The sequence below is a fragment of the Nesoenas mayeri genome, assembly GCF_963082525.1.
Source record: "Nesoenas mayeri genome assembly, chromosome: 2".
In the NCBI taxonomy this organism is placed as follows: domain Eukaryota; kingdom Metazoa; phylum Chordata; class Aves; order Columbiformes; family Columbidae; genus Nesoenas; species Nesoenas mayeri.
The window spans coordinates 2,581,567-2,607,324 of NC_137543.1; the positions used below are offsets into that span (position 1 = coordinate 2,581,567).

The 25,758-nt window shown below is 48.5% G+C and overlaps 1 protein-coding gene across 2 annotated transcripts in view; it reads left to right on the plus strand.

The window, feature by feature from the left end:
- The window catches only part of ZC3H3 (zinc finger CCCH-type containing 3), a 193,782-nt gene that overhangs the window by 65,124 nt on the left and 102,900 nt on the right, over window positions 1-25,758 (plus strand). For both annotated transcript variants that reach the window (XM_080339233.1, XM_080339234.1), the window contains exon 4: window positions 18,875-19,025. In XM_080339233.1, coding sequence (XP_080195359.1) covers window positions 18,875-19,025 — 151 coding nt within the window. The remainder of the gene's footprint in view (window positions 1-18,874; window positions 19,026-25,758) is intronic.

Sequence of the window (25,758 nt, forward strand, 5' to 3'; positions counted from 1 at the left end):
GCTAAGAAACCACCAATGCCAAACCTTTCCTCTTTTCTCCTTTTCCTAAAAGGACGGCATGGGGATCATCTTTGTGCCTTTATTCTGAGAAATTACAGCTGGAAGGACCTTGAATCCACATCAGAGCACAATCTCACGTGGTGTGGTATACTCTGCATGAGTGAGGCCACACCTGGAGTATTGTGTTCAGTTCTGGGCCCCTCAGCTCAGGAAAGAGATTGAAGTGCTGGAGCGGGTCCAGAGAAGAGCAACAAGACTGGGGAAGGGACTTGAACACAGGCCCTATGGGGAGAGGCTGAGGGAGCTGGGCTTGTTTAGTCTGGAGAAGAGGAGGCTTAGAGGTGAGCTCAGCACTCTCTAGAACTACCTGAAGGGCAGTTGTAGCCAGGTGGGGATTGGGCTCTTCTCCCAGGCAGTCAGCAATAGGACAAGGGGCCATGGGCTTCAACTCTGCCAGGGGAAATTGAGGCTGGAGATTAGAAAGCAATTATTTGCGGAGAGAGTGGTCAGGCATTGGAATGGCTGCCCAGGGAGGTGCTGGACTCACCGACCCTGGAGGTTTTTCAACTGAGACTGGACATGGCACTTAGTGCCATGATCTAGTCAATGGACTGGAGTTGGACCAAGGGTTGGACTGCATGATCTCTGAGGTCTTTTGCAACCCAGTCGATTCTGTAATTCTGTGATTCTTATTTCAGATTGTCTAGTGAGGAAAGGCTCCTTTGAGCTATTGAGGTAGCCAATGGAAATTTCCTTCTTGTAATCCTCGCATGTTTTCAACACCATGAATTCAGATGACCATAAGCCTCATATCGGCTTTAGCCAAGCGTAGGTCTGGTCGCCGTGTGTCCATGATTTAAGCTCCCACCCCTTAAGGGCCATTTATTTGAATTAAACCCATGAAAAGATTTAATCTCTGGGACACAAACTGTGATTTTGACTCATTGCGTCTCACTTAAGGCCTGGTGGTGCCAATTCCTGCGACTCCGACCATGGAATGAGATGGTGGGGTAGGGTTTGGATGCTTCTTGATGCCATCTAACCCCTCAATGTGCATCCAGCGCTGCCTGTCGGTCCTTCCTCTTCTAGCGCAGATGAAGCCGTGGTCTTTGGGGAAATGGAAGAACTTGTTACGTGCCAAACTCACCCAACCGTATCACCCAGATGGGCAATAGAAGCAAATAAACCACATGTGCTCGTGCTTGTGCATAGCTTAGGCTGTGAAAATCCTTATTTATAGTAATTTAACTGATCTTGTAGCTATTTGAAGCAAATGAGGACATTTCTTTAAAACAACAGCAATGTTCTTCCTCCTTCCCTAACCCCTCCAAACTCTCTTGAAGTTCTTACATGTGTTTACTGCTGGCTATGGGCATGTGGTGGCAGCCCCGAGTCTCTGGTGACAAACCACACGTGTCCTATTAATACTTGCAAAATAACTGACGGTAAAGTGGCCCCAACGTTGGTTTTGAGAGTGAAGCTTCTTGAGGAGCAAAATCATTGCTTGCCATGTAAACTGGATTTGGGAGCAGCATCCATCCTCAAGTCGGTCTGTTGGAAGCTGATCAGATAAAAGGATTATTTTTCCAAAGTGAAATAAAAAATGTTTTGGAGAGAGGCTGCAAAAATTGGAGAGGCCACGTTGTTGTGGTTTCCTTGGTGGACATGAGAGTAGAGGTGCTGAGAAATGAGTAGCCAGACCAACAAACTGGACTTTGTTCCTTGGGCGACAGCTCCTCCTCGTCAACCCGAGTTGCCCTTGGCTCTTATGTCCTTCACTTCGCGCCTCATTTTATGGCTCATAACCAGCTTCCCATCACCCTCAGATTACCGTCCCCTTCCTTTATGCCACTGACAACTCAGTACAGCATCCCCAGAATGCTGAATTAATTCTGGACTGTGCATTTGTGTTATAGAATCATAGAATCGTTGAATGGTTTGGGTTGGAAGGGACCTTCAAAGCTCATCCAGTGCCGCCCCTGCCATGAGCAGGGACATCTTCACCAGCTCAGGTTGCTCAGAGCCCCGTCCAGCCTGGCCTGGGATGTCTCCAGGGATGGTTCATCTACCACCTCTCTGGCCAACCTGAGCCAGGCTCTCACCACCCGCAGGTCCAACAATTTCTTCCTCATGTCCGGCCTGAATCTCCCTCCTTTAATTTAAACCATCACCCCTTGTCCTATCGCAACAGGCCCTGCAAAAAAAGTCTGTCCCCATCTTTCTTATTGGCCCCTTTTGAGTACTGAAAAGCTGCAATAAAGTTTCCCCTAAAGCATCATCCTGGTATCAGATGCTTTTTGGGAGATCTGAGCACGACTCGTGTGCTGGGATATATACAAGTTGGAGGAGAAAGTTCGATTTTCCATATTGTGAAACATCCTGCAAGCAGCAAACTCCCAAAATCCGCTTCAAAGGGAAAGAACTGGGATAGAAAAGGTGCCTGAGCAAAGGTATGCGCTTCCCTCTTCTTCCTTCCCATCCATTCTGGGCTTTGTAAAGTGGTGGATAAAAAGGGGGAAAAAAAAAATAGAACAACCAACAACCCACCCACAATAATCTATAGCAACTGTCACCCGGCAAACTACTCCCATTTCATAGGGATAGGTTAGGTGTCAGCACGCGATCGATGGCTCCCGTACCATAATTATAAAAACTAGCGGGTTGTGTTGCTTGAGTGAGTTTAAGAAGAGTAGGGTCTCAATCTTTTCTCTAATAGGGCTTTGACAGTCGGCGGTGTGGAGGCTTCGTCTTCGTCTGACAGTGTTGTCATTAAACACCAGGTAGCGTGGAACAACGGCGAACACGGGTTCGGAGAGCCAGGGAACACACGGCTTTGACAGGAGCGATTTGTCATCGCCGAGCTGCCCAAACTCCTCAGCCCGCGGTACAGGCGGCCGCTTCGAGTGACTTATTGCCCCTGTCGGCGGCTGCAGTTGTGATTTGATAATCGGTAAATGTTTGTCAAAGATGAATTCCCTCCCCGATGCAGCGCTGTGCTGGAAAAAGCAAATGAAAAGCGAGGAGAAAAAAAATATTGAATGGATTAGGCTGGAGAACAGGAGGCTGAGGAGAGACCTTAGTGCCGTCTACAACTGCCTGAAAGGAGGTTGGAGCATGGAGGGTGTTGGTCTCTTCTCCCAAGTAGCAAGTGATAGGATGAGAAGAAATGACCTCACGTTGCTCCAGGGTTTAGGTTGGATATTAGGAAAAATGCTTCCCAGAAAGGGCTATTGGGCACTGAAACAGGCTGCTCAAGGCAGCGGTGGAGTCACCATCCCTAGAGGGGTTTAAAAGCTGTATAGACGAGGTTCTCAGGGATATGGATTAGTGCTACAGTTTGGTTATGGTTGAACTTGATGATCCCGAGGATCTCTTCCAACCAAAATGATTCTATCATTCTACAACTCAAGGCTGGGGTAGGATGAGGAGGATGGAAACAACAAGTTTAGCAGCTGACTTGTCCTCCTTCCTTTGGGGAGTTGAAACATCAAGGCTTGGGATCACAGAATCACAGAACGTTAGGGATTGGAAGAGGATTGCTGCTCCGCTGGTGCTGTGGGATGGAGTCTTCTTGTCATCATGGGCAATGGGGAGAGTTGTGCCCGTTACAGGGGTGGTTTTTTAGAATCATAGAATCATTTTGGCTGGAAAAGACCTTTAAGATCATTGAGTCCAACTGTTAACCTAATACTAGCACTAACCCATGTCCCTGAGAAGCTCATCTATGCATCTTGTAAACGCCTCCAGGGATGGTGACTCCAGCACTGCCCTGGGCAGCCTGTTCCAATGCTCGACAGCCCTTTCTGGGATGAAATCTTTCCATAATTGCAATCTAAACCTCCCTTGGTGCAACTTGAGGCCGTTTCTTCTCATCCTGTCACTTGCTTTTGCAGACTTGGAAGTTCGTGGAGCTGCAGGTTGCATTCCAGTGCTTGGTCTTGAGGGATCAGAGACCACTTAGAAGTGATCATCATGTTCTCCTTTGCTTAACCACATCACTTTGGCTCTGTTCTCCTCTGTCAGTTGTTGTCCTGGAGGTTTCAAGAGTAGGTTTTTGGTAAGGAGAGCAAAGTCTTGACTCTCTTTCCATCACCGTGATGCTCATTGGGCCTTTTCCCTTTGCAAACATACTCAGTGGTTGCGACTTGAAACCTTTTGTTTCTTGTTTGGCTGGATTTGGAGTCTATCACCTGCTCTATACCGAAGCTTAGAAAGGGGAATTAAAAGGATCTTAATAAACCTGCTGCCTGCAAAGTTTTCTTGTGTTCTCACAGAGTTCATACAAGTTTCTCCGCTGGTGCCGGGGTCGGGTCAGGGTGTTCTTAAACGGATAGTTAGGAAAGGTAAAACTCGGATGGCCTTGAGTTTGCTTAGTGGCTTTGAGGGTGGGGAAATACCTAAGGGATTCAAATTTCTCCTTGTTAAATTAAAAAAACCTCTCAATTCAATCTTAAAGAACATATGCAAATGGATTTCCAACCCAACAAGTGCTCCTTGTCGCTCCCCAAGGCAGAACCACCTCTCTCCGTGCCGCGGCGAGACGTTAACGTGAGATCCGTGAACCCCTTTGATTATAGCCAGGGTTTTTCTCGGTGTCTGAAGTGTTGCGAACGATCAAGAGCAGGAAAAGTGGAGTGATTTATTAGACTCATAAAAATTCATACTTTGTTATTCCGGTCGTCTTCCATCTGCAGCTTGTTAGAACGAGAACCCCTGGCAGCTCCCGCCGCGCGGCCGGGGGGAGGACGGCATTTATCAGCCTTCCTCCTGCCATCCCGCTCTCATTTAGAGAAATGGACCTGGCTCCTGGAAGCACATTAATAATCATTCACTGAAGGAAAAGGGAGGAAAAAAAAACCCCCCCCACACCACCCTCTTTTGTTATAATAATAAGGGTTGTGTTTGAACAAGGTCCAATGCTCCAGAGACCCATTCAGGCTGTTTAACGTGGGCTGTAGCGGGGAAAAGTGTGTTTAGCGCATTAAGCGTGACCACTTCTCAGCAGTCCCAGTGGAGAGGTGGGTAATGTGGCCTTTCCCCCTCCTTAGTGGCCTATTCCCATCCTTAGTGGCCTCATTTGCTCCCTTGGCATTTAGATGGGGCCACCCCGGGGCTTTACGGCAGTGGGGATGGGGATGTGATGGAGCCGGGTACCAGTGGGGGGACCCCAGGGTGGGGATGTTGTACCCAAACACCAGCGGATGGAAGTGGGAGCGTTGGGTTTGGGACCACACATCTTCTGGGGTTACTGGGCGGGAGGTGACATGTGATGTGTCCTGTCTCCAGCAAGATCTTGTTAGAGTCTGTTCATCTCTCCCTCTCTGTATTTTGGGATTGGAGAGAATAAATATAGAAATTTGCTAGAGTTTCTGTTGCAGTTTAAATAAGGGCAGTGAAGCTGGTGAAGGAGCACAGGAGTGATGGGAGCGGCTGAGGGACCTGGGGGGTTCAGCTGGAGAACAGGAGCTGAGGGGAGACCTTCTGATCTCCGAACTGCCTGAAAGGAGCTTGGAGCCAGGGGGGTTGGTCTCTGCTCCCCAGGAACAAGCATCAGGAGCAGAGAAAACGGCCTCAAGTTGCGCCAGGGGAGGTTGAGGTTGGATCTAGGAACAATTTCTTCCCCAAAGGGCTGTGGGGCATTGGAACAGGCTGCTCAGGGCAGTGCTGGAGTCACCATCCCTGGAGGGGTTAAACAGATGCAGAGATGATGTTCTCAGGGACATGGGGTAGTGCCAGAGGTGGGTTAATGGTTGGACTTGATGATCTTGATGGTCTCATTTCCTCTGCTCCTGGCGCTTGTTCCTGGGGAGCAGAGCCCGACCCCCCCTGGCTCCAAGCTTCTTTCAGGCAGTTCAGAGATCAGAAGGTCTCCCCTCAGCTCCTGTTCTCCAGCTGAACCCCCAGGTCCCTCAGCCCCTCCCATCACACTTGTGCTCCAGCCCCTCACCAGCTCCGTTCCCTTCTCTCAACTCGCTCCAGCACCTCAAGGCCTTTCTTGTCATCAGGAGCCCAAAACTGACCCCAGGATTTGTATTTGGTGGGTCCAGAAGCACGGCTGGACTCTGGGAAGCATTTTCCATCCCACTGCAGTTTTAACTCAGGCTTCGGCGTGGCGATGCTCCTTGTGGAGCTGCCCTTATCCTAACGGATGATGGAACGGAGATGCCACAGCACATGGTTTGTCCCATTCCTTCCCTGCTTTAGTTCAACTGGAAAAGTTAATCTGCACCTATAAAGGATGGAAAACTGAACAACCGGATGGTTTCCTATGTGCTGGAGGAAGAGGAGCCCCCCTGTGCTGTATAACGTGCTGATGACCGGCGTGTAGTGAGCTGCCAATCATCAGTAAAGATCTACATGCATTAAATCAGCGTTATGCTTTCCAGGATCGGGAGTCATACATCATAACTCCTCAGCACTATGTGTGAGATTTAAATGCCTAATTTAGTATGATGAAAACCACAATCAAATCCCTAAGTGGTGTGGCCCAGGGCAATGGGACTCGCAGGGTCACCCACTGGCAGTTTTTGGGAGTGTGTGCTGTGCTGGTTGGGCTGGCGTAGGGCTCATGGTTTGTGTTTCCAAGTCCTGATGGTTTCAAACAGGCTCTAGAGTTTCTCAGTGGACGATAAACTGTGTTTCACTGGTGACCAAGAGGCTCGTTTTGACATCCAGAAAAAGCCCTGCAATCCAGTGTTGATCCGATTCCCATGGTGTGAAGATTTGACTCCATTCCCGGTGTGTGCTCGTACCATGCTCAGGTTGGCCAGAGAAGCTGTGGATGCCCCATCACTAGAAGTGTTCAAGGTCAAGTTGGATGGGCCTTTGAGCAACCTGGTCTAGTTGAAGATGTTCCTGGTGCATCTGTGGGTGGATTGGATCTTCAAAGAACCCTTCCAACCCAAACCATTAGGTGTTTCTAGAAAATGTTCCACATCAGTTTAGTGCCTTGGAGAAGTCACTGCAAGAAGTTTACATGTAAATGGGGTTTTTAAGGACATGGTTTAGAGGTGGACTTGACAGTGTTGGGTTAACGGTCTTTACCAAGTGACAGCAGTGGTTTTGCTTGGAGGATGAAGTAATGGGTTGAACTGTGAAGAAGAAATCCATTTAGATAGCTTCAATAACAGCGTTGGCAACAGCACGCAGGAGAAGCTGAAAGTTTTTCAATAGATGGAGAAAATATTAGCGTTTTGAAGGCAGTTGGTATTGTTTGCTGACGGTCCTGGTGGATTTCTGTTGGTGTTAGAGCTTCTGTGGTGCTGAGCATGGCACATAGAATCATAGAATCATTTTGATTGGAAAAGACCCTGAAGATCATGAAGTCCAACCATAAACCCAACCCTGGTACTAAGCCATGTCCCTGAGAACATCATCTCCACATCTGTTCAAGCCCTCCAGGGATGGTGACTCCAGCACCGCCCTGGGCAGCCTGTTCCAATGCCCCACAGCCCTTTGGGCAAGAAATTGTTCCCCAGATCCAACCTCTACCTCCTCTAGCACAACTTGAGTCCAAGATGGACGTGGCTCCAATGGCAACTTGAGTAGGGAGAAGCAGACACTGAATGGGGACAATAAATTTGTCCTAATGTGACAACAAGTTTTTTGTGGAAAGCTTGGTAAGCTTTGGCTTTATTTGCCATCTCCAAAGCAGGAAGACGTGGGTTGGTGTCCGTAGACCTTGAACGTGTGTGATGAGAGCACAGGAGTGAGGCCTTGAGTCCTTGTTGAGTCTAAAGCCAACAGTAAGTTCTCCTTTAACCATGTCTAGTGGTATTTCCATGTCGAAATGTTTCTTGTCTGGAAACAAGTTTCTCTGAGGTGCTCTCTGGATTTCTCAAGTGCTAATGAACTTTGGTTTGGTGAACTTTTGATAGTCATCAAACCACAGAATGGTTTGGGTTGGAAGGGACCTTCAGTGCTCATCCTGTCCAACCCTTCCCATGAGCAGGGAGATCTTCACCAGCTCAGGTTGCTCAGAGCCCCGTCCAGCCTGGCCTGGGATGTCTCCAGGGATGGTTCATCCACCACCTCTCTGGGTACCTGGGCCCGGCTCTCACCACCCTAATTTAAAATGATTATTCCTTCTATCTAGTCTGAATCTCCCTCCTCTAGTTTAAAACCATCACCCTTGTCCTATCACAACACACCCTGCTAAAATTCTGTCCTCATCTTTCTTATCAACCCCCTTTGAGTACTGAGAGGCCACAAGGTCTCCCTGGAGCTTCTCCAGGCTCAACACCCCCAACTCTCTCAGTCCTTTTTACTTAAAACCAGGATTTCAGGTGCATACGCAGACGTTTGCACTTCATTTGAATAATACGTGTAGATTTTAATACCTCCTCTTCTAAAATGGGTATTTTCTTCAAGTCAGCCTCATGGCAATGAAGATGATTAAGGGAGTGGAGCATCTTCCGTGCGAGGAAAGGCTGAGGGAGCTGGGGCTCTGGAGCTGGACAAGAGGACACTGAGGGGTGACCTCGTTAATGTTTACAGATATATAAAGGGTGAGTGTCAGGAGGATGGAGCCAGGCTCTTCTCAGTGACAACCAGTGATAGGACAAGGGGTAATGGGTACAAACTGGAACACAAGAGGTTCCACTTAAATTTGAGAAGAAACTTGTTCCTGGTGAGGGTGGCAGAGCCTGGCCCAGGCTGCCCTGGGAGGTTGTGGAGTCTCCTTCTCTGCAGACATTCCAACTCGCCTGGACACCTTCCTGTGTAACCTCATCTGGGTGTTCCTGCTCTGGGGGTGATTGCACTGGATGAGCTTTTGAGGTCCCTTCCAACCCTTGAACATTCTATGATTCTGTGAATTGCCACCGCCGTGCCCGATGGGTTACGTTGACTTCAGCTTCGCCCACGGTCCGTGTAGCGTAAAGGAATTAGCGAAGCAGATTTGGTATTAATTCCCCAAATGTTCCCAGCTGAAAGCAACTGCCGTGCTAAGCAAATATCGCGGTGAGTTCGGAGCTGCCGAAAACGTTTCAGCTGCAGAGCCCGTGCTTCTCTTGTCCTCTGTGAATATTACAGCCTGAACAGCCGTCTTGCCTGGGGTCACAGGTAAAGCACTTTTGATCAATTGGATTTATTTCCTATTAAGCAGCAGTTCATGATCATAAACCATCGTTTACATTCTGGCATAAATAGCCGTCGCTCTTGAAAGAGCTCCGAACTGAATGAGTGTGAAAATTAAATTCCCCTCTTAAACCGAAGGATCTCCTTTTGGAAGCTGATTCCAGTAGCAATATAATTAACCTCTTGCTGTGCCATTCTGTGGGAACATATTGAACACGCTCTGTGATAATCATCCCGTAATACCGGTGTCTGCTTTCACACTCAGTTCGTAACAGTATTACAGTAATCCCAAAGCCTTTTGTTAACTCGAGGGACTTGGCCAAGTTGGTCGCCAGAACAAAAGGTGTCGGAACCGCACGGCTCGGGGCTGACGTCTTGCAGGTGCTTGTGGTAGAATGGAAAACACAAAAAGGATTTGTTTTTGGGTATAGGAGCCGCGATTCAGCTTTCTTCAGGTTCACTCACAGATTTCTCCTCTCTTCAAGGTCGTTTGATGATGATGATGGTAGATGAGGTTCCTAGGGACATGGGTTAGTGCCAGGATTGGGTTAATGTTTGGACATGATGATCTTGAGGGTCTCTTCCAACCACAGTGATATGATATGTTAATTTAACTCTCAAAAGGTCCCTGCATGAGTTGGGTAGGTCCACAACTTCTGGAGCTACACAAGGTTGTTTTGAGGCCGTTGGAGACAGACCTGTGCTGGCTTTTAATGACTCTCAGCTTTTAACTTGGGTGAGCTTTCCTTTTTCTTGCAAATTATTCAATATAACTATGATATTTCTCACCCAGATAAATGTGTGGTGTTGGGGACAGGGATGTCCCTGGGCTGCTGGGATTAGTCACTGGGTTTGTTCAGCCTGGAGAAGAGGAGACCAAGAGGAGACCTCATGGGGGTTACAGCTTCCTCACAAGGCGAGGAGGACGGGCAGGTGCTGAGCTCTTCTCTCTGGTCACCAACGCCTGAAGCCGAGGGAACAGCAGAAAATGTGCCAGAACAGGTTCAGTTGGACATGAGGAAAAGGTTCTTCACCCAGAGGTGCTGGACACTGAACAGGCTCCCCAGGGAGGTGTCACGGCCCCAAGCCTGACAGTATTTAAGAAGAGACTGGACAACGTCCTCAGACACACGGTGTGAACTGAGGGGTGTCCTGTGCAGAGACAGGAGTTGGACTTGATGATCCTTGTGGGTCCCTTCCAGCTCAGGACATTCTATGATTGTGTGGTTGCTCATCCACCTCTGCACCCATCAACAAGCAGAAGTCTCTACAAAAAAGCAACACTTGGTGAAAGGATGATGCGCGTTTCTCTACATTTCTCTGTCTGTACGAGGGTGATTCACATTTTCAGGAAGGACCCTGTGGACATCACTATTTATTTATTAATTTTATGAGAAGTGTCTGAGGGACCTGGGGGGTTCAGCTGGAGAACAGGAGCTGAGGGGAGACCTTCTGATCTCTGAACTGCCTGAAAGGAGCTTGGAGCCAGGTGGGGTCGGGCTCTGCTCCCCAGGAACAAGCACCAGGAGCAGAGGAAACGGCCTCAAGTTGTGCCAGGGGAGGTTGAGGTTGGATGTTGGGAACCATTTCTTCCCCAAAGGGCTGTGGGGCATCGGAACAGGCTGCCCAGGGCAGTGCTGGAGTCACCATCTCTGGAGGAGTTGAACAGACGGAGATGAGGTTCTCAGGGACATGAGGTAGTGCCAGGAGAGGTTGAGTTTGGATGTTGGGAACCATTTCTTCCCCAAAGGGCTGTGGGGCATTGGAACAGGCTGCCCAGGGCAGTGCTGGAGTCACCATCCCTGGAGGGGTTGAACGGACGGAGATGAGGTTCTCAGGGACATGAGGTAGTGCCAGGGGTGGTTTAATGGTTGGACTCGATGATCTTGAGGTTCTTTTCCAACCAAAATGATTCTATGACAATCCAGAAAAACTACATCCACTGCCTTCCCTTCATCCACGAGGTGAGTGACGTTGTTGTAGAGGATAGCAAATGAAGACACACAAGTCTTGGTAGGACTTCACAAAAAGGAGGGAGGTTTGCTCCTGTGCCATCCCGGAGCATCACCCCCCATGGGTGATTTTCCTGCTTCCGCAGCGTGGGTTTGATTTGGGTGGCAGGTGAACAGCAGCTTCATTGTGGGAGCCAAGGGAGAGATAACGGTGGTTTTGCTGAATCTTTCCTTCCAGTCCTGGAGCAAATCCCATGACAATGGTGTTTGTGGGATTCATCTGCATGTTAGAAAGTCAGAATACCCTTTGTCAGAGATTTTCCAGTTCTTTTTGGAGCTGCTTTTTGTTTTGAGTGCGCGTTTTTAAATCTCTGCCAGCATCAGAGCCTGTGTCGGGAGTTACCGCTATGCTGGTGCCATCCTTTGCACATGTACTAATCATCATTAGCCCTTTATTTTGCTTCCTAATCGCTGTCTTTGAAACAGCAATTCAGTTTTATCAGAGGCTTTTTAGCCTCTGCTTTGCTTTTTTCTTACTGGACTTGTCGTGACTGAGTTCAAAGTGTCCCTGAGGGTGACCCTGCGGTGTCACTTGGTTTCCTCCGGAGACGGGGACAACACCAGCGCCGTATCAAAGCTCCAGCTCCTGCTCCCCAATTTACATTCGTTCCCGTTCTCATCTCGCTTCCAAGATCAATGGACCTGTCACTCATCGCTTCTCCGTCTCCTCGGCGAGGGATTTAACGACAGCAACGGCACCGAGGCGACATAATCCACGTTGCCCCAGCGGAGATTTGCGGTGGCCAATGATGGAGGGCAGGACACCTCATAGGGACCCAGGTCACATCATGCCCCACAGCACTGATTTTTAATTGATTTTTTTTGAATTCCCACATAATTCCCATGCCCATATGTGAAGCTTTCCCTGTCCCACACCCTTTCCCCAAATCACCTCTTGAATTTGTGAATCCGCCCTCCCGAAATGACCTTTATCCTTCTTTAACTTTCTTCTTCCCCTCAATGGATGGACAAGATTTATTCCACCAATATCGCGGTTTCCCTAATCCACAGCATCTTCCCCTTGCGCGTTTGCTCGTTAGGGCTCGGCCGGCTAACGACGCTGGTCCCGTCCCCGGAGAGACACCGTAACGGCACAGTCACGCGGAAATAAATGGCTCAGGGGGTTGCATTCCCCACCGTCTGCGTGCCAGCCCCGTGTTATTGTAGGACCGCGATTATACGACCTAGTTTGATTAAGGAGCAAAGTTATTTAATATCTCCCTCCCCTCCACTTGTTTTTTGGCAAAAGTTGAGGATTCGGATTTAATGAGAGCTTAGAGATGAAGGATTTGAAGTAAGTAACAGCAGGTCAATGTTCCCCTTCCCCATTTTTCTTGAATACGTATTTTTTCCAAAAGGTTTTACTTTGTGTTTCTTGAAACTTTGCAAGTGATCTGAATTCAAACATTTTTAAGTATTAAAATGGAGTTTGTTTTGAGGAGGGACAGAATAGAAATAAGCACTAATTTGGAATAGTTGGGGAATATTAAAATTTAAAGTATGGCGGTGCTGATGTGTTTTAAGAAGCATGTCAGACCTTGTGTTGTTTCCAGCTCCCTTTTCCCAGACCTGTTTTTTCTTTCCCTGTTTCAGCTTCTCAAGGGGGTTGATTTAATTTAATGAAATATAACAAGGGGAAATGTAGAATCTTGTATATGGACAGGAACAACCCCAGGTTCCAGTGTAAGTTGGGGAATGACCTGCTAGAGAGCAGTGTAGGGGAAAGGGACCCTGGGGGTCCTGGGGACAGCAGGGTGACCATGAGCCAGCACTGGGCCCTTGTGGCCAGGAAGCCAATGGGACCTGGGGTGGGTTAGAAGGGGGTGGTCAGTAGGTCAGAGAGGTTCTCCTGCCCCTCTGCTCTGCCCTGGGGAGACCACACCTGGAATCTTGTGTCCAGTTGTGGCTCCTCAGTTCCAGCAGGACAGGGAACTGCTGCAGAGAGTCCAGCGCAGCCACCAAGATGCTGAAGGGAGTGGAGCATCTCCCGTGTGAGGAAAGACTGAGGGAGCTGGGGCTCTGGAGCTGGACAAGAGGAGACTGAGGGGTGACCCATTTCTGGGGATCAATATGGAAAGGGGCAGTGTCAGGAGGATGGAGCCAGGCTCTTCTGGGTGACAACCAGGGATAGGAAAGGGGCAATGGGTTCAAACTGGAACACAAAAGGTTCCACTTAAATTTGAGAAGAAACTTCTTCCTGGTTAGGGTGGCAGAGCCTGGCCCAGGCTGCCCAGGGAGGTTGTGGAGTCTCCTTCTCTGCAGACATTCCAACCCGCCTGGACACCTTCCTGTGTAACCTCATCTGGGTGTTCCTGCTCCATGGGGGGATTGCACTGGATGAGCTTTTGAGGTCCCTTCCAATCCCTGACATTCTGGGGTTCTGTGATTCTTGGTACCTCTTGCAGCAAAATAAGAGCAAAAATAAGGTTTATTGTAACCGTGTCGCATTCAACCCCATTCCTAAAGGACACCCCTGCTCGGAGCGCCGTGGCAAGAGGTTTTGGCCACAAATCGCCCATTTCAAGGTCAGCATTGGAGTTTGCACCAGGATTTTTTCTGCGGGCTCGGTACATACGAGCAGCTCCCCAGGGAAAACGTGGCTCCGAATAAACCACCAACCTCAGCAACACGCGGCCCGATGCGCCGGGCGCCGCCTGCGAGCCCAGGGCTGATAAACGATGCTCATATCCCATTCAAATATGATGCAAGCAGGTTTTTTTTCTTTCTCTTTTTTTTTTTCTTGTAGTTTGTCTTCCATTGCGGTAGTAAAGTTTTTAATTAGGAAAGCTAATGAGATCGATTAGTCATTAGAACTGACCTCTGGATCTCTGCGAGGAGCGTGCATGTGTGCGCCGGGCTGATAACGGGGGACGCTGGGGTATTGTTTGTAATAAAAGCGTAAAGTGTTTGATTTGAGTGAAATGTGCCACGGGGAATACATCATGCGGAGAAAAAAAATTACAACCCTGGGAGCCTGTAATGAAGGGAATTAAACCAACATCCTATCTAAATAACATGATTATCTACACAAAACCCCTCAGCTAGCAAGTAATAATAGAAAAGCGAGCTCTTCGGAGAGTCTCTTTCAGGAGGTGGTTAATGCCGGAGCCGTGAGCGAAGGCACTTTCAGAAGAGCAGCTCCGTCGTGAATACACCATCCAATTACTGCTGGGGAATGGAGTTTACCAGGTGCCAGCCCGTCTGTGCGAGAAATAATGGGGGGGTGATGCCCACGAACCGCAATTTGGGACCTCTTGATTTCTTGAGGCGGGGGGACGATGTTGGGCGGGAGTTTGATGAGGTTCTGGGTTGATTGGTGGCAGCTGGAGCTTACGTAGGGGCAAAAAGAATGAAGTGTTAATAATGTATTCAACACATTTCCAGCGTAATCGTTTCGTAAGGGTGGTGTGTAGGAGAGAATGGGTCAGCTTGTGCTGGTGGTGTTCTGGGTTCTGGCTCTTGTTGGGGAAGAGCTGCTTTGGGGATGTGGTTAGTGCTGTATCATAGAATCATTTTGGTTGGAAAAGTTCCGCCTCCCCGGGATCAGGAACAGAATCACAGAATCCCAGAATGTCAGCGATTGGAAGGGACCTGGAAAGCTCATCCAGTGCAATCCCCCCATGGAGCAGGAACACCCAGATGAGGTTACACAGGAAGGTGTTCAGGTTGGAATGTCTGCACAGAAGGAGACTCCACACCCTCCCTGGGCAGCCTGGGCCAGGCTCTGCCACCCTCACCAGGAAGAAGTTTCTTCTCAAATTTAAGTGGAACCTTTTGTGTTCTAGTTTGAACCCATTACCCCTTGTCCTATCATTGGTTGTCACCGAGAAGAGCCTGGCTCCATCCTCCTGACACTCCCCCTTTACATATTGATCCCCAGGAATTAGTCCCCCTTCAGTCTCCTCCAGTTCCAGAGCCCCAGCTCCCTCAGCCTTTCCTCACACAGGAGACGCTCCACTCCCTTCAGCATCTTTGTTGCCCTCACGTGCTGTGATTTAACACATCTTCCTCTTGGAGAACTGCACAAACATCTCCAGACCCTGTGTCACCTCCAAGACGTATGGAGAGCAGCGTCTTCACTCACCAAAACTCTGTGGTGACTTAAAACTATAGAACTATAGTCATTTTGGTTGGAAAAGACCCTCAAGATCATTGAGTCCAACCGTTACCTCAACACTAACACTAAACCATATCCCTAAGAATCTCATCTCCATGAGATGCTGAATATTTCCAGCCCTCCTGGGTGACAAAAGGGTCTCATTGTCCCCAGCGGTCACCGTAGTTAAGGTTTCGTTGTGTGTGTGCAGCATTGGGCCATGCGGGGGTTTGCACGTCCTTCTTTTTGCTGTTCCCGTGTACAGTTCTCTGATGTTGAGGTGATGGACCAGACTCTTCTCAGTGGTGCCCAACGATAGCACAAGGGGCAACAGGCACAAAGGAGGTTCCATCTGAACATGAGGAGAAACTTCTTTCCTTTGAGATGCCAGAGCCTGGCCCAGGCTGCCCAGAGAGGTTGTGGAGTCTCCTTCTCTGGAGACATTCAAACCCACCTGGACACCTTCCTGTGTGATCTGATCTGGTGACCCTGTTTAGCAGGTGGGTTGGACTGGATGATCTCCAGAGGTCCCTTCCAACCCCAACCATTCTGTGATTCTGTGAAACAAAATGCTCCAACTTTGCCGGTGCTTGTGTGTGATTTTCATTATAATTAGCGCTCAAACCTTGCAAAGTTCATTAATAATCTTATGGACTGGTGCGGTTGCAGCCTCAAAGAATTTAGTGTGACACAAAACATCCCAGGGCAGGGAAACATCAATGAAAACCCGTTTGCTTTCCATCTTCTTTCTTTCTTCTTGCCTCACCTCTAAAGCGATGGGTGTCTGCAAATCCTCAATTCAGAGAGTCATCGAATGGTTTGGTTTGGAAGGCACCTTAGAAGGTTATCCGGTGCCACCCCTGCCATGAGCAGGGACATCTTCACCAGCTCAGGTTGCTCAGAGCCCCATCCAGCCTGGCCTGGGATGTCTCCAGGGATGGTTCATCCACCACCTCTCTGGGCAACATAAACCAGGCTCTCACCACCCTCATTCTACAAAATTTCTTCCTCATGTCCAGCCCAAACCTTCCCTCTTTCAGTTTAAAACCAAAGCCTCGTGCTTGGTCTTGGTGAGCTTCATAGAATCACAGTATGGTTGGGGTGGAAGGGACCTCTGGAGATCATCCATCCTGCTAAAGCAGGACCTTCCTGGTTCAGATGGGCCCACAAAACATCTAGTTTTATTGTAATTTATTTTGCTTTTGAATCCAAATCACTAGAAGCTCTTTCAATTACTGTCATTAACGTCTTGGCTTTTCAGGTTTGTATTCAACATTTACGGGTTGACTCAATGTACCCTTTCTGAGAGCGGACTTTGTAGCACTGCTGCTTTTATGGCTCCTCACTGCTTAACACCAGCGTGTTGGTCATGAAAACATCATCAAAAGTCTCCTGCTCATGGCGACAACGCAGAAAATAATCTGGACACAGACATTATTTTGATTCATTAATTAAGGAAGGCCCCTCATAGGACTTGGAGGGATGTAGAACAATTTTTGGTGTGAGGATCTGGCTTCATGGTGCAAAGAGGGGCTGAATGTCCCATACGCCGCGGTGTGGGCAATTCAATGCCAAGTTTGAACTATTTATAGCGAACGCCTTCCAAATTTTATTGTGGCTGTATAAAAGATGATTTGCGTGGTGTCGTGAGCATGTTTGGGGCTTTATAGGCGACAGCGAAGGCTGCAAATCCCTCCGTACACTCCTCGCTTGGCGATGGTTTATCTTGCGGTATAATATCAAGGAGTGTTGCGATCGTCATCTTTATCATGAACAATTCCTTCGATGTATTGGTGGTGGCCAAACCTGCTCTTCTCCTCCCTCCCCATCAGAAGTTGTAACTCTCTGGCTGAGTTTGGGAGTGGAAATTCATACCCAATCCATCCTGAACCCAACGCGAGACACCGGGAATGCACAAGAAATATTCTCCATATTAAACACGAATCGCTGGTACCTCTGTGCGGGGAGACGGGGAAGCTGCTCCCTCCCATCTAGGGAACGAAATCATCTCTAAAATGCATTTCCCTATTTTTCTCATTTTGACACAGATCCAACATCTTTCGATTCCCGGTTTAACTGAGATGCAACTTTATCCTCCCATCTCTCACAGAGACGAACGTGGAGACGGTTACAACATTTTCAGGGGAAATAATGATTCTGCTTTTCCCCCTCTCAACCTTGCAATAATTTTAATGAGAAGATCACCAAGAAAAACAGCCGGCCCTTTAAATCAGTTATAAAACCAGAAGACTTAGTCTCAGCATGTAGTGTCAGCTTTAATTATCTGGGCAGTTAGAGCTGTATGTTATAAAAGCCGGGCAATTAGATGCATTCCTTAAAGCCGCAAAGAAAAAAATTGCTAGCTATCAAGTGGAGGAAAAGCAGAGTCAAACATAAGCCGTTAATTGCATGAAACATTCAGCAGAATAAACCAGTGCGTAGATCATTGTGCAAAATATGATGAAAACGGGAGTGATTAAATGCATAGATCTGTTTCTAGATCATAGAATTGTAGAAGGGTTTGGGTTAGAATGGACCTTTAAAGGTCATTGGGTCCAACTGCCATGAGCAGGGACATCTTCACCAGCTCAGGGTGCTCAGAGCCCCATCCAGCCTGGCCTGGGATGTCTCAGGGATGGTTCATCCACCACCTCTCTGGCCAACCTGGGACAGTGTTTGACCACCCTCATTGCTAAAACGTCTTCCTCATGTCTAGATGTTGAGGATCAAGGTACGGTCGGTGAATTTGTGATTCACCTGGTAGGGTTTTACTGAGCCAAACACCCCCAGATCCCTCTCTGCAGAACTGCTTTCGAGAGGCTGGAGAGCCGCTCTGTGCAGAGCGATCTGGGGATTCTGGTCAATGGCAAGTTGAACATGAGCCAACAGTGTCCCTGGAGCCAAGAGGGACCCGTGTCCTGGTGCATCCAGCACAGCATCATCAGCTGGGCAGGGAGGGGATTGTCCCGCTCTGCTCTGCACTGGGGTGGCCTCAGCTGGAGCGTTCACTGTGTGCAGGGCTGGGGACACAGGAGAAAAGGAGATAAAGCTACTGGAGGGTGTCCAGAGGAGGCTACGAAGTTGGCGAAGGGTTTGGAGGGGAAGCCGTATGAGGAGTGGCTGAAGTCACTGCGTTTGTTCAGTCTGGAGAAGAGGAGACTAAGAGGAGACCTCATGGTGGTTACAGCTTCCTCACAAGGGGAGGAGGACGGGCAGGCACCGAACTCTTCTCTTTAGTGAGCAGTGACGCAACCCGAGGGAATGGCAGGAAGATGTGCCAGGGGAGGGTCAGGTTGGACATGAGGAGAAGGTTCTTCACCCGTGGTGCTGGACACTGAACAGGCTCCCTAGGAAGGTGTCACGGCCCCAACTTGACAGTGTTCAAGAAGAGACTGGACAACATCCTCAGACACACAGTGTGACCTGTGGGGTGTCCTGTGCAGGGACAGGAGTTGGACTTGATGATCCTTGTGGGTCCCTTCCAACTGGGGACATTCTATGAGTCTATTCTATGAGGCCATCGGAGCCTTTCTGTTACCACCAACCATGGTGGTCCCACACCTGATGCACCCCAAGGTCTTCTCTCCCTTTTGCTAAAGAGTTGCATGTCAGATCTACATTGGTGATGTCCCTTCTGTCCCGTGCACACCTGAATTTCAAGCCCTTTTTGCTATTTGCTTTCTTGTAGGAGCCAACTTGCACTTTGGACGGAGCCCCCAGGCCAACAAGGTGATAAAAACACGCTACAGGATAGTGAAGAAGAACGTGGTGTCTCCAGCCGTATCAGCCTTCAGCAGCCCCCTTCCCAACTGGAAGACGAGGCGTCCAGTGACATCCAGGTAATAATTCCATCTCTTGAACGCAGCTGGTTGGGACGTGGCAGCCAAGGGATCTCCGTGTTGGCTCCGCCTTATAACCATTTCACATTCAACGCTTAATTTCTCTATTTGTTTAGCTGCTTCTACGCAGAATTTATTGATTTAAAGTGTAAAATTGTATTAGTAATCACGTTAGCCCGTGTCGGCGTCCAACCGCTTACCGCGGTCTGTGGCTTCGTGTTTATTCCCTGTTTGAATTAATTGTTGTCATGAAGCGGTTAAATAAGCTGGAAGGAAGATGAATAAACTCAACACAGATTTTTACATCAGGCCTAAGTAAACTTGCGGCTCCTTTTTGGAGATAGACATGGCCTGTTAATTAGGGATGGTCAAGCCTGCTAATGAGACCAGAACTTCCCTCTGCTTTATAATATTGTTGTGTACGTTGGTGCTACAGAGGAGCTTATTTAAAGTGTGTTGGAGGTAGATGCCTCAAACCTGCACCAGGAGGTGGGTACAGGCACCAATTTGCTTCTTCCTGCGTTTTCGGGATGGTTGGAGCATCAACCCGGCCCTGTAGCAAATAACTTGATGCATCAGCACCGGTCTGAAGAGGGGTGTCACTAAAGAATGGTGCTGTACCCTTAAAACTGAGTCTTCCTAAACCTACAAGCGACCTGTAGCCGTGTCAGCTGATGGAGATGCTACCAGGGAACATCTCATAGGCCAAGACAAAGTCTAGAAGTTGTGTATAAGCAGAAAGTTATTTCTGGTAATTGATGCTCTAAAACACAGGTGTCAAACACCCGTCCCGTGGGCTGGATCCAGCTGCCTCCTTGTTTCTTCTGGCCCGGCACTTTGTTTCCACATTGCCAAGGTCCTTGTCCCCAAGGTGCTGACAGCGCTGGTCACTGTGCAGCGTGTGTGACACACGTTGTGCTGCAGGAGCAGGAGGGCAGCGTTTGCAAGACTTAAATCTATTTGATTTAATTTAAATAGACCTTGTAAAATAGGAGTGTATAAATGTAATTTTAAGACTGGGTAAATAGTCCTAAAATGCCATTCGGCCCTTTGAAGACAACGGCGAGGCTGATGTGGCCCCGGGTGAAAATGAGTCTGACACGCCTGCTCAAAAAAAATGTCACTCTTAGAACTGATGGGTTGGGTTATAACCCAGATTCTGGCGATTCTTCAGTTGATTTCTTAGACTCACTCTTAGACTGATTTCTCTTCCTCCTGGGATGCTGCTTTGCCACTGTCAATATTTGGGCTAAAAGACCCCGCTATGGGCTTTTTTGTTTTATTATTCATTCCACCGCAGCAAATCCGAGGAGGTGGAGGATGCTGCGGGTTGTCCCCCCATCGGCTCCTCCGGCGGAGCAGCCACACGGGTCGGCATCAACGTCCCGCTCCGGGTGGTCTCCTCCAGCAATGATTCCCCCAGCAATGCCCACATGTGCTGGTTTGACTGAAAATGGGTTCGTTTTCTTCATGCAGTTAGAAACCTTTTTTTTATGGCACGGTCAGGATTGGGACTTAATTTGAGAACAAGAGATAACACCCCAGGACAGAGTTCATGTTTAGAATTGCTCTGCTCTGAGAGCCAAGGACACTCTGAGCTCTGCCCACAGGTGTGAGGAAGGGGATGGATGGACAGAGCTTGACTGACATCCAGACTGACCAATAAGAGTGTTCTACCCATTAGCATCATGCTAATTATTTAAGGAGAGTTGGGATCTCCGCTCCCTCTCCCGGGTGTTCTCGCTCTTGTTCTCGGGTGTTTTCTCTCTTTCTTCGCTCTTTTTGTCGGAGCCGGAGTAGCTCAGTTCAGGATGTTTAGTTCAACCTTTTGGCATTTTGCAAAGTATTCTATTTCTAATTTATATATCTAGTTACTAGTAGTGTATTAGTATTTTGTTAGTTTATTAAACTGTGTTTATCTCAATCCAAGTTTCTCCCTTTGGGTTCAATTCTCTCCCTATTGGGGAGGGAGTGAGTGAGAGGCTGTGTGGTCGTATTGCCAGCTCAGGTTAAACCACGACAACGAGGGAACAGGTCTGGGGTAGCATTCCCCCTGCCCAAAGACAAATCCCTCAATAATAAAGGATTAAGCATCATGATCATGAGCAGCAACACCCAGATGAGGTTACACAGGAAGGTGTCCAGGTGGCTTTGAATGTCTTCAGAGAAGGAGACTCCACAACCTCCCTGGGCAGCCTGGGCCAGGCTCTGCCACCCTAACCAGGAAGAAGTTTCTTCTCAAATTTAAGTGGAACCTCTTGTGTTCCAGTTTGAACCCATTTCCCCTTGTCCTATCATTGGTTGGCACCGAGAAGAGCCTGGCTCCATCCTCCTGACACTCCCCCTTTCCATATTGATCCTCAGCAATGAGTCCCCCCTCAGTGTCCTCTTGTCCAGCTCCAGAGCCCCAGCTCCCTCAGCCTTTCCTCACACAGGAGATGCTCCACTCCCTTCAGCATCTTGGTGGCTGCGCTGGACTCTCTCCAGCAGTTCCCTGTCCTGCTGGAACTGAGGGGCCACAACTGGACACAAGATTCCAGGTGTGGTCTCCCCAGGGCAGAGCAGAGGGGCAGGAGAACCTCTCTGACCCACTGACCACCCTCTTCTAACCCACCCCAGGTACCATTGGCTTCCTGGCCACAAGGGCCCAGTGCTGGCTCATGGTCACCCTGCTGTCCCCAGGACCCCCAGGTCCCTTTCCCCTACGCTGCTCTCTAACAGGTCATTCCCCAACTTACACTGAACCTGGGGTTGTTCCTGCCCAGATTCAAGACTCTACACTTGCCCTTGTTATATTTCATTAAATTTTTCCCTGCCCAACTCTCCAGCCTGTCCAGGTCTCTGATGGCAGCACAGCTTCCAGTGTCACCCACTGCTCCCAGCTTGGTGTCACCAGCAAACTTGCTGACAGTCACTCTATTCCCTCATCCAAATCAAGCACATCTTACCTTCCAGTGAGATTTCTTGCTTTCTTACCACTATCAATTTATGATAGAAAGCCAAACCATCAAATAAATAGTCATCATGTTTCTTCTTTGGCCCCAAAAGCAGCTTTTAAAGATATTATAATGAAGTTTTCAAAGTGTGGCTTTTGCGTTGTGAATGTGCAAGCATGTTGCAGTAAATTCTTAAGCTGTGTTGCTTCACAGAGGTTCATCATTTGCTGCTGCTAATTACGGCGCCTGGAATTTTTCATGCAAATGAAGATCTGGTTTTCGTGGCTGTTAATCCCTTGTTTGGTCCCGTAGTGCTGGTGCGATGCTGCCCCTGTTTGTGGTCGCTCTTGTGGATACAATCGCTGATGTGCAACTCAAATTGCCTCTGTTGAGTGTATTTACATCAACATCCATCTTTCTTTTTCCCATCCCCAGCTCAGTTTGCTGCTTTTCTAGTCCTGAACGACCCGTTTTGAGCAAATCCTCTTTTTATTTAGGTGGAAAAAGCTGCTGCTTTCTGCTCCTGCTACATCAGTCGTGTTCAAACAAACTTCCATCACTGCTCTTTTTGCAAATCCTGCCTATTTAGCAGAGAAAAGATTGATTTTTGTTTCTAGTTTTTGTGACAGTGAAACGTTCTGCGGCAGATCTGTGCCAACCCGCTGCTTTAGTGTTTGTCCGCCGTTAATCAGCCGGAACTGGGACCTTGAAAGAGAAAAAGTGAGTCAAGCAAGACTTGCCCTGCTCCGTCTTCATCCCGGTTTTATTCCTGGAAGGGGAATTTGTGTCTTGTACCTGCTGCCTGTTGGTGGATTTGGTTCTATGACGGCTTTTCCAGCCGGTGAAACATGGAAATGTTTTTGCCGCTTGGATGCTCTTTATAGTGAGAATCATGGTGTTGTACCGTGACATGATGTTGCCCAAAACTATTATCCTGTTGATACACGAGCCCATCTCAAGAAAACTGGGCATCCGTGGTAAGAGAGGGGTGAGGGGCTTCTTGTAGTCGTATTGAATTGAATATGCTGCCTCTTAATGAGGAGCGGATAGAATCATAGAATCATTTTGGTTGGAAGAGACCCTTAAGATCATCACGTCCAACCATTAACCAATCCCTGGCACTGCCCCATGTCCCTGAGAACCTCATTCAACCCTTCCAGGGATGGTGACTCCAGCACTGCCCTGGGCAGCCTGTTCCAATGCCCCACAGCCCTTTGGGGAAGAAATGGTTCCCAAGATCCAACCTCAACCTCCCCCGGCGCAACTTGAGGCCGTTTCTCATCCTATCGCAATGTGTTTAATCCAGTGCCGTAATGGATGACTAAGTTGATTGCCCGGAGAGGTGCTGGATGCCCCATCCCTGGAGGCATCCCAGGCCAGGCTGGACGAGGCTCTGAGCAACCTGAGCTGGTTGTAGATGTCCCTGCTCATTGAAGGTGCTTGGACAAGATGGTGTTCAAAGGTCCATTCCAACCCAAACCATTCTACAATTCTACAAACTTCAGCCTTAGTTAATAGAAAACGTTTGCTCCAACTATTCAGCTCAGGTTCTTCCCCCCACAATTTGTTACTCCAGATCAGGATGGATGATGGATGGAGGACCCGACGTGAAGGGCCGATATGGTCAGGAGCTTCAGGCAGGGTTTGAGCAGGTGTCTCCAGCTGCGGTGTGATGGATTTTGCTCAACCGAGCGGTGATTTTGCAGAGGAGTGACCTGTTCGTGCCGCTGCGATTGGCCGAGAGCTCCCGCTTGTAGAATAATTTAATCCATATTAATCTCTGACTTCGTTAAATGATGCAGTTGAGATCTTACGGCTGTTGCAGACAAATCTTGATAAAATGCCGTCAGCAAATTAAAACAATTATGGTTTAAAGAAGCAATAAATCTCGTACTCGGTCTCCCCGTTACCTTCGTTGTGTGCGATCAATCATGCACACCGTCTGGAGGAAGCACATGGCAAATGAATCACGGGATCCCAGAATGTCAGGAATTGGAAGGGACCTGGAAAGCTCATCCAGTGCAATCCCCCCCTGGAGCAGGAACACCCAGCTGAGGTTACACAGGAAGGTGTCCAGGCGGGTTGGAATGTCTGCAGAGAAGGAGACTCCACAACCCCCCTGGGCAGCCTGGGCCAGGCTCTGACACCCTCACCAGGAACAAGTTTCTTCTCATATTTAAGTGGAACCTTTTGTGTTCCAGTTTGTACCCATTACCTGTTGTCCTATCACTGGTTGTCACCGAGAAGAGCCTGGCTCCATCCTCATGACACTCCCTCTTTATATATCTGTAAACATGAATGAGGTCACCCCTCAGTGTCCTCTTGTCCAGCTCCAGAGCCCCAGCTCCCTCAGCCTTTCCTCACACGGGAGATGCTCCACTCCCTTCAGCATCTTGGTGGCTGCGCTGGACTCTCTGCAGCAGTTCCCTGTCCTGCTGGAACTGAGGGGCCACAACTGGACACAAGATTCCAGGTGTGGTCTCCCCAGGGCAGAGTAGAGGGGCAGGAGAACTTCTCTGACCTCCTGACCACCCCCTTCTAATCCACCCCAGGATGCCATTGCTTATGGTTTATTTTGTCCAACATTTACAGCATCCTCTCGATCCTTTAGCAAAAAACGAGCCAGGAGGTGCTTTTTCGGTGATGTATTTTGCTTTTGCCAAAACAACGGGCAGCTTCGGTGATGGTGGGACACGCCGCCTGTGCCCGCAGCCCCGCTTTAGTCACCCTCTCATTTTTATTTGTCAGTGTGCGGCACAATGAACAGTCAGCTATTTATTTCTAATATCCTTTTCACCTTAAGCCAGAAGTGGGATGTTAAAAAGCTGCTCACAAATTGGTTTCTAGCTGAGTTCACAGGGAAGTCCTTGCTATCAAATCCAAATTTTGGGGGGTCCAGAAGTGACGCGTAAGTTTTTCGCATGGCCAGATTTCATACGCTGCCTTAACAAACTTCAGGCAGGACCCGTGTTCTCGCCCATCTTGTGAATTCGCTCTTGCTAAAGATGTTTATGAGACTCCTCCCATCATTTTGAGTATTTATTCTGTAATTTGCAACAAGGAACCTCATCGTGGCATCTGGACGTTGCCTTTATTGCCCAAAAACACCCCAAATCATCCGTTTAAGATGACAAGAGACATGTCTTTGGGAAATGAGTGATGGGCAGAGTTGCTGTGGGTCCGTAGGTACCCGGTGCTATTCCCTTGGTGATGAGTCACGTTCTCCCCTCATTGCTCGGTTGCATTAAACCTCGCCCTGCCGCTGACTTTTCGTCGAGGCGATAGATGGGAGTATATTTGAAATTAATTTTACTCCACTTTTTGTAATATTTTTGTTTTAAATAGATTTATAAGCAACTTGGGGGCCATTTCTCCAAATTTATGAAGATAATTTTCACTCTCTTGATAAGGTTAAATTTACACCTGCTATTTCCATATTAATTCACATTGCTAAGTGGATCTAATTTTCTTCCGTTCTTCTATCTAGCGAGTGTGGCCTTTCCTAATGCAATTTCCCCCTCACTAAATCACTGTGATCGGGAGTCATGATCGAGTTAAATTAACTTAAATTAATTTACTTAATAAGAGCTCCAGATCATTGTGAATGAGGTTAAGATTTATTGATTCTCCTTTTCACTCCTCCCCCTTATCTCTCACTGCTTTGCAGGAGCGCGGCTCAGATGGGCTGCGATTTGCTTGCCTTCAATTCCATTTGCTCCCGTTGGCATCGCCGTTGGTCATCACTTAAAAGTCATGGGGGAAATTCCCTCTCCCCACACAACTTCTTGCCTCTGGGA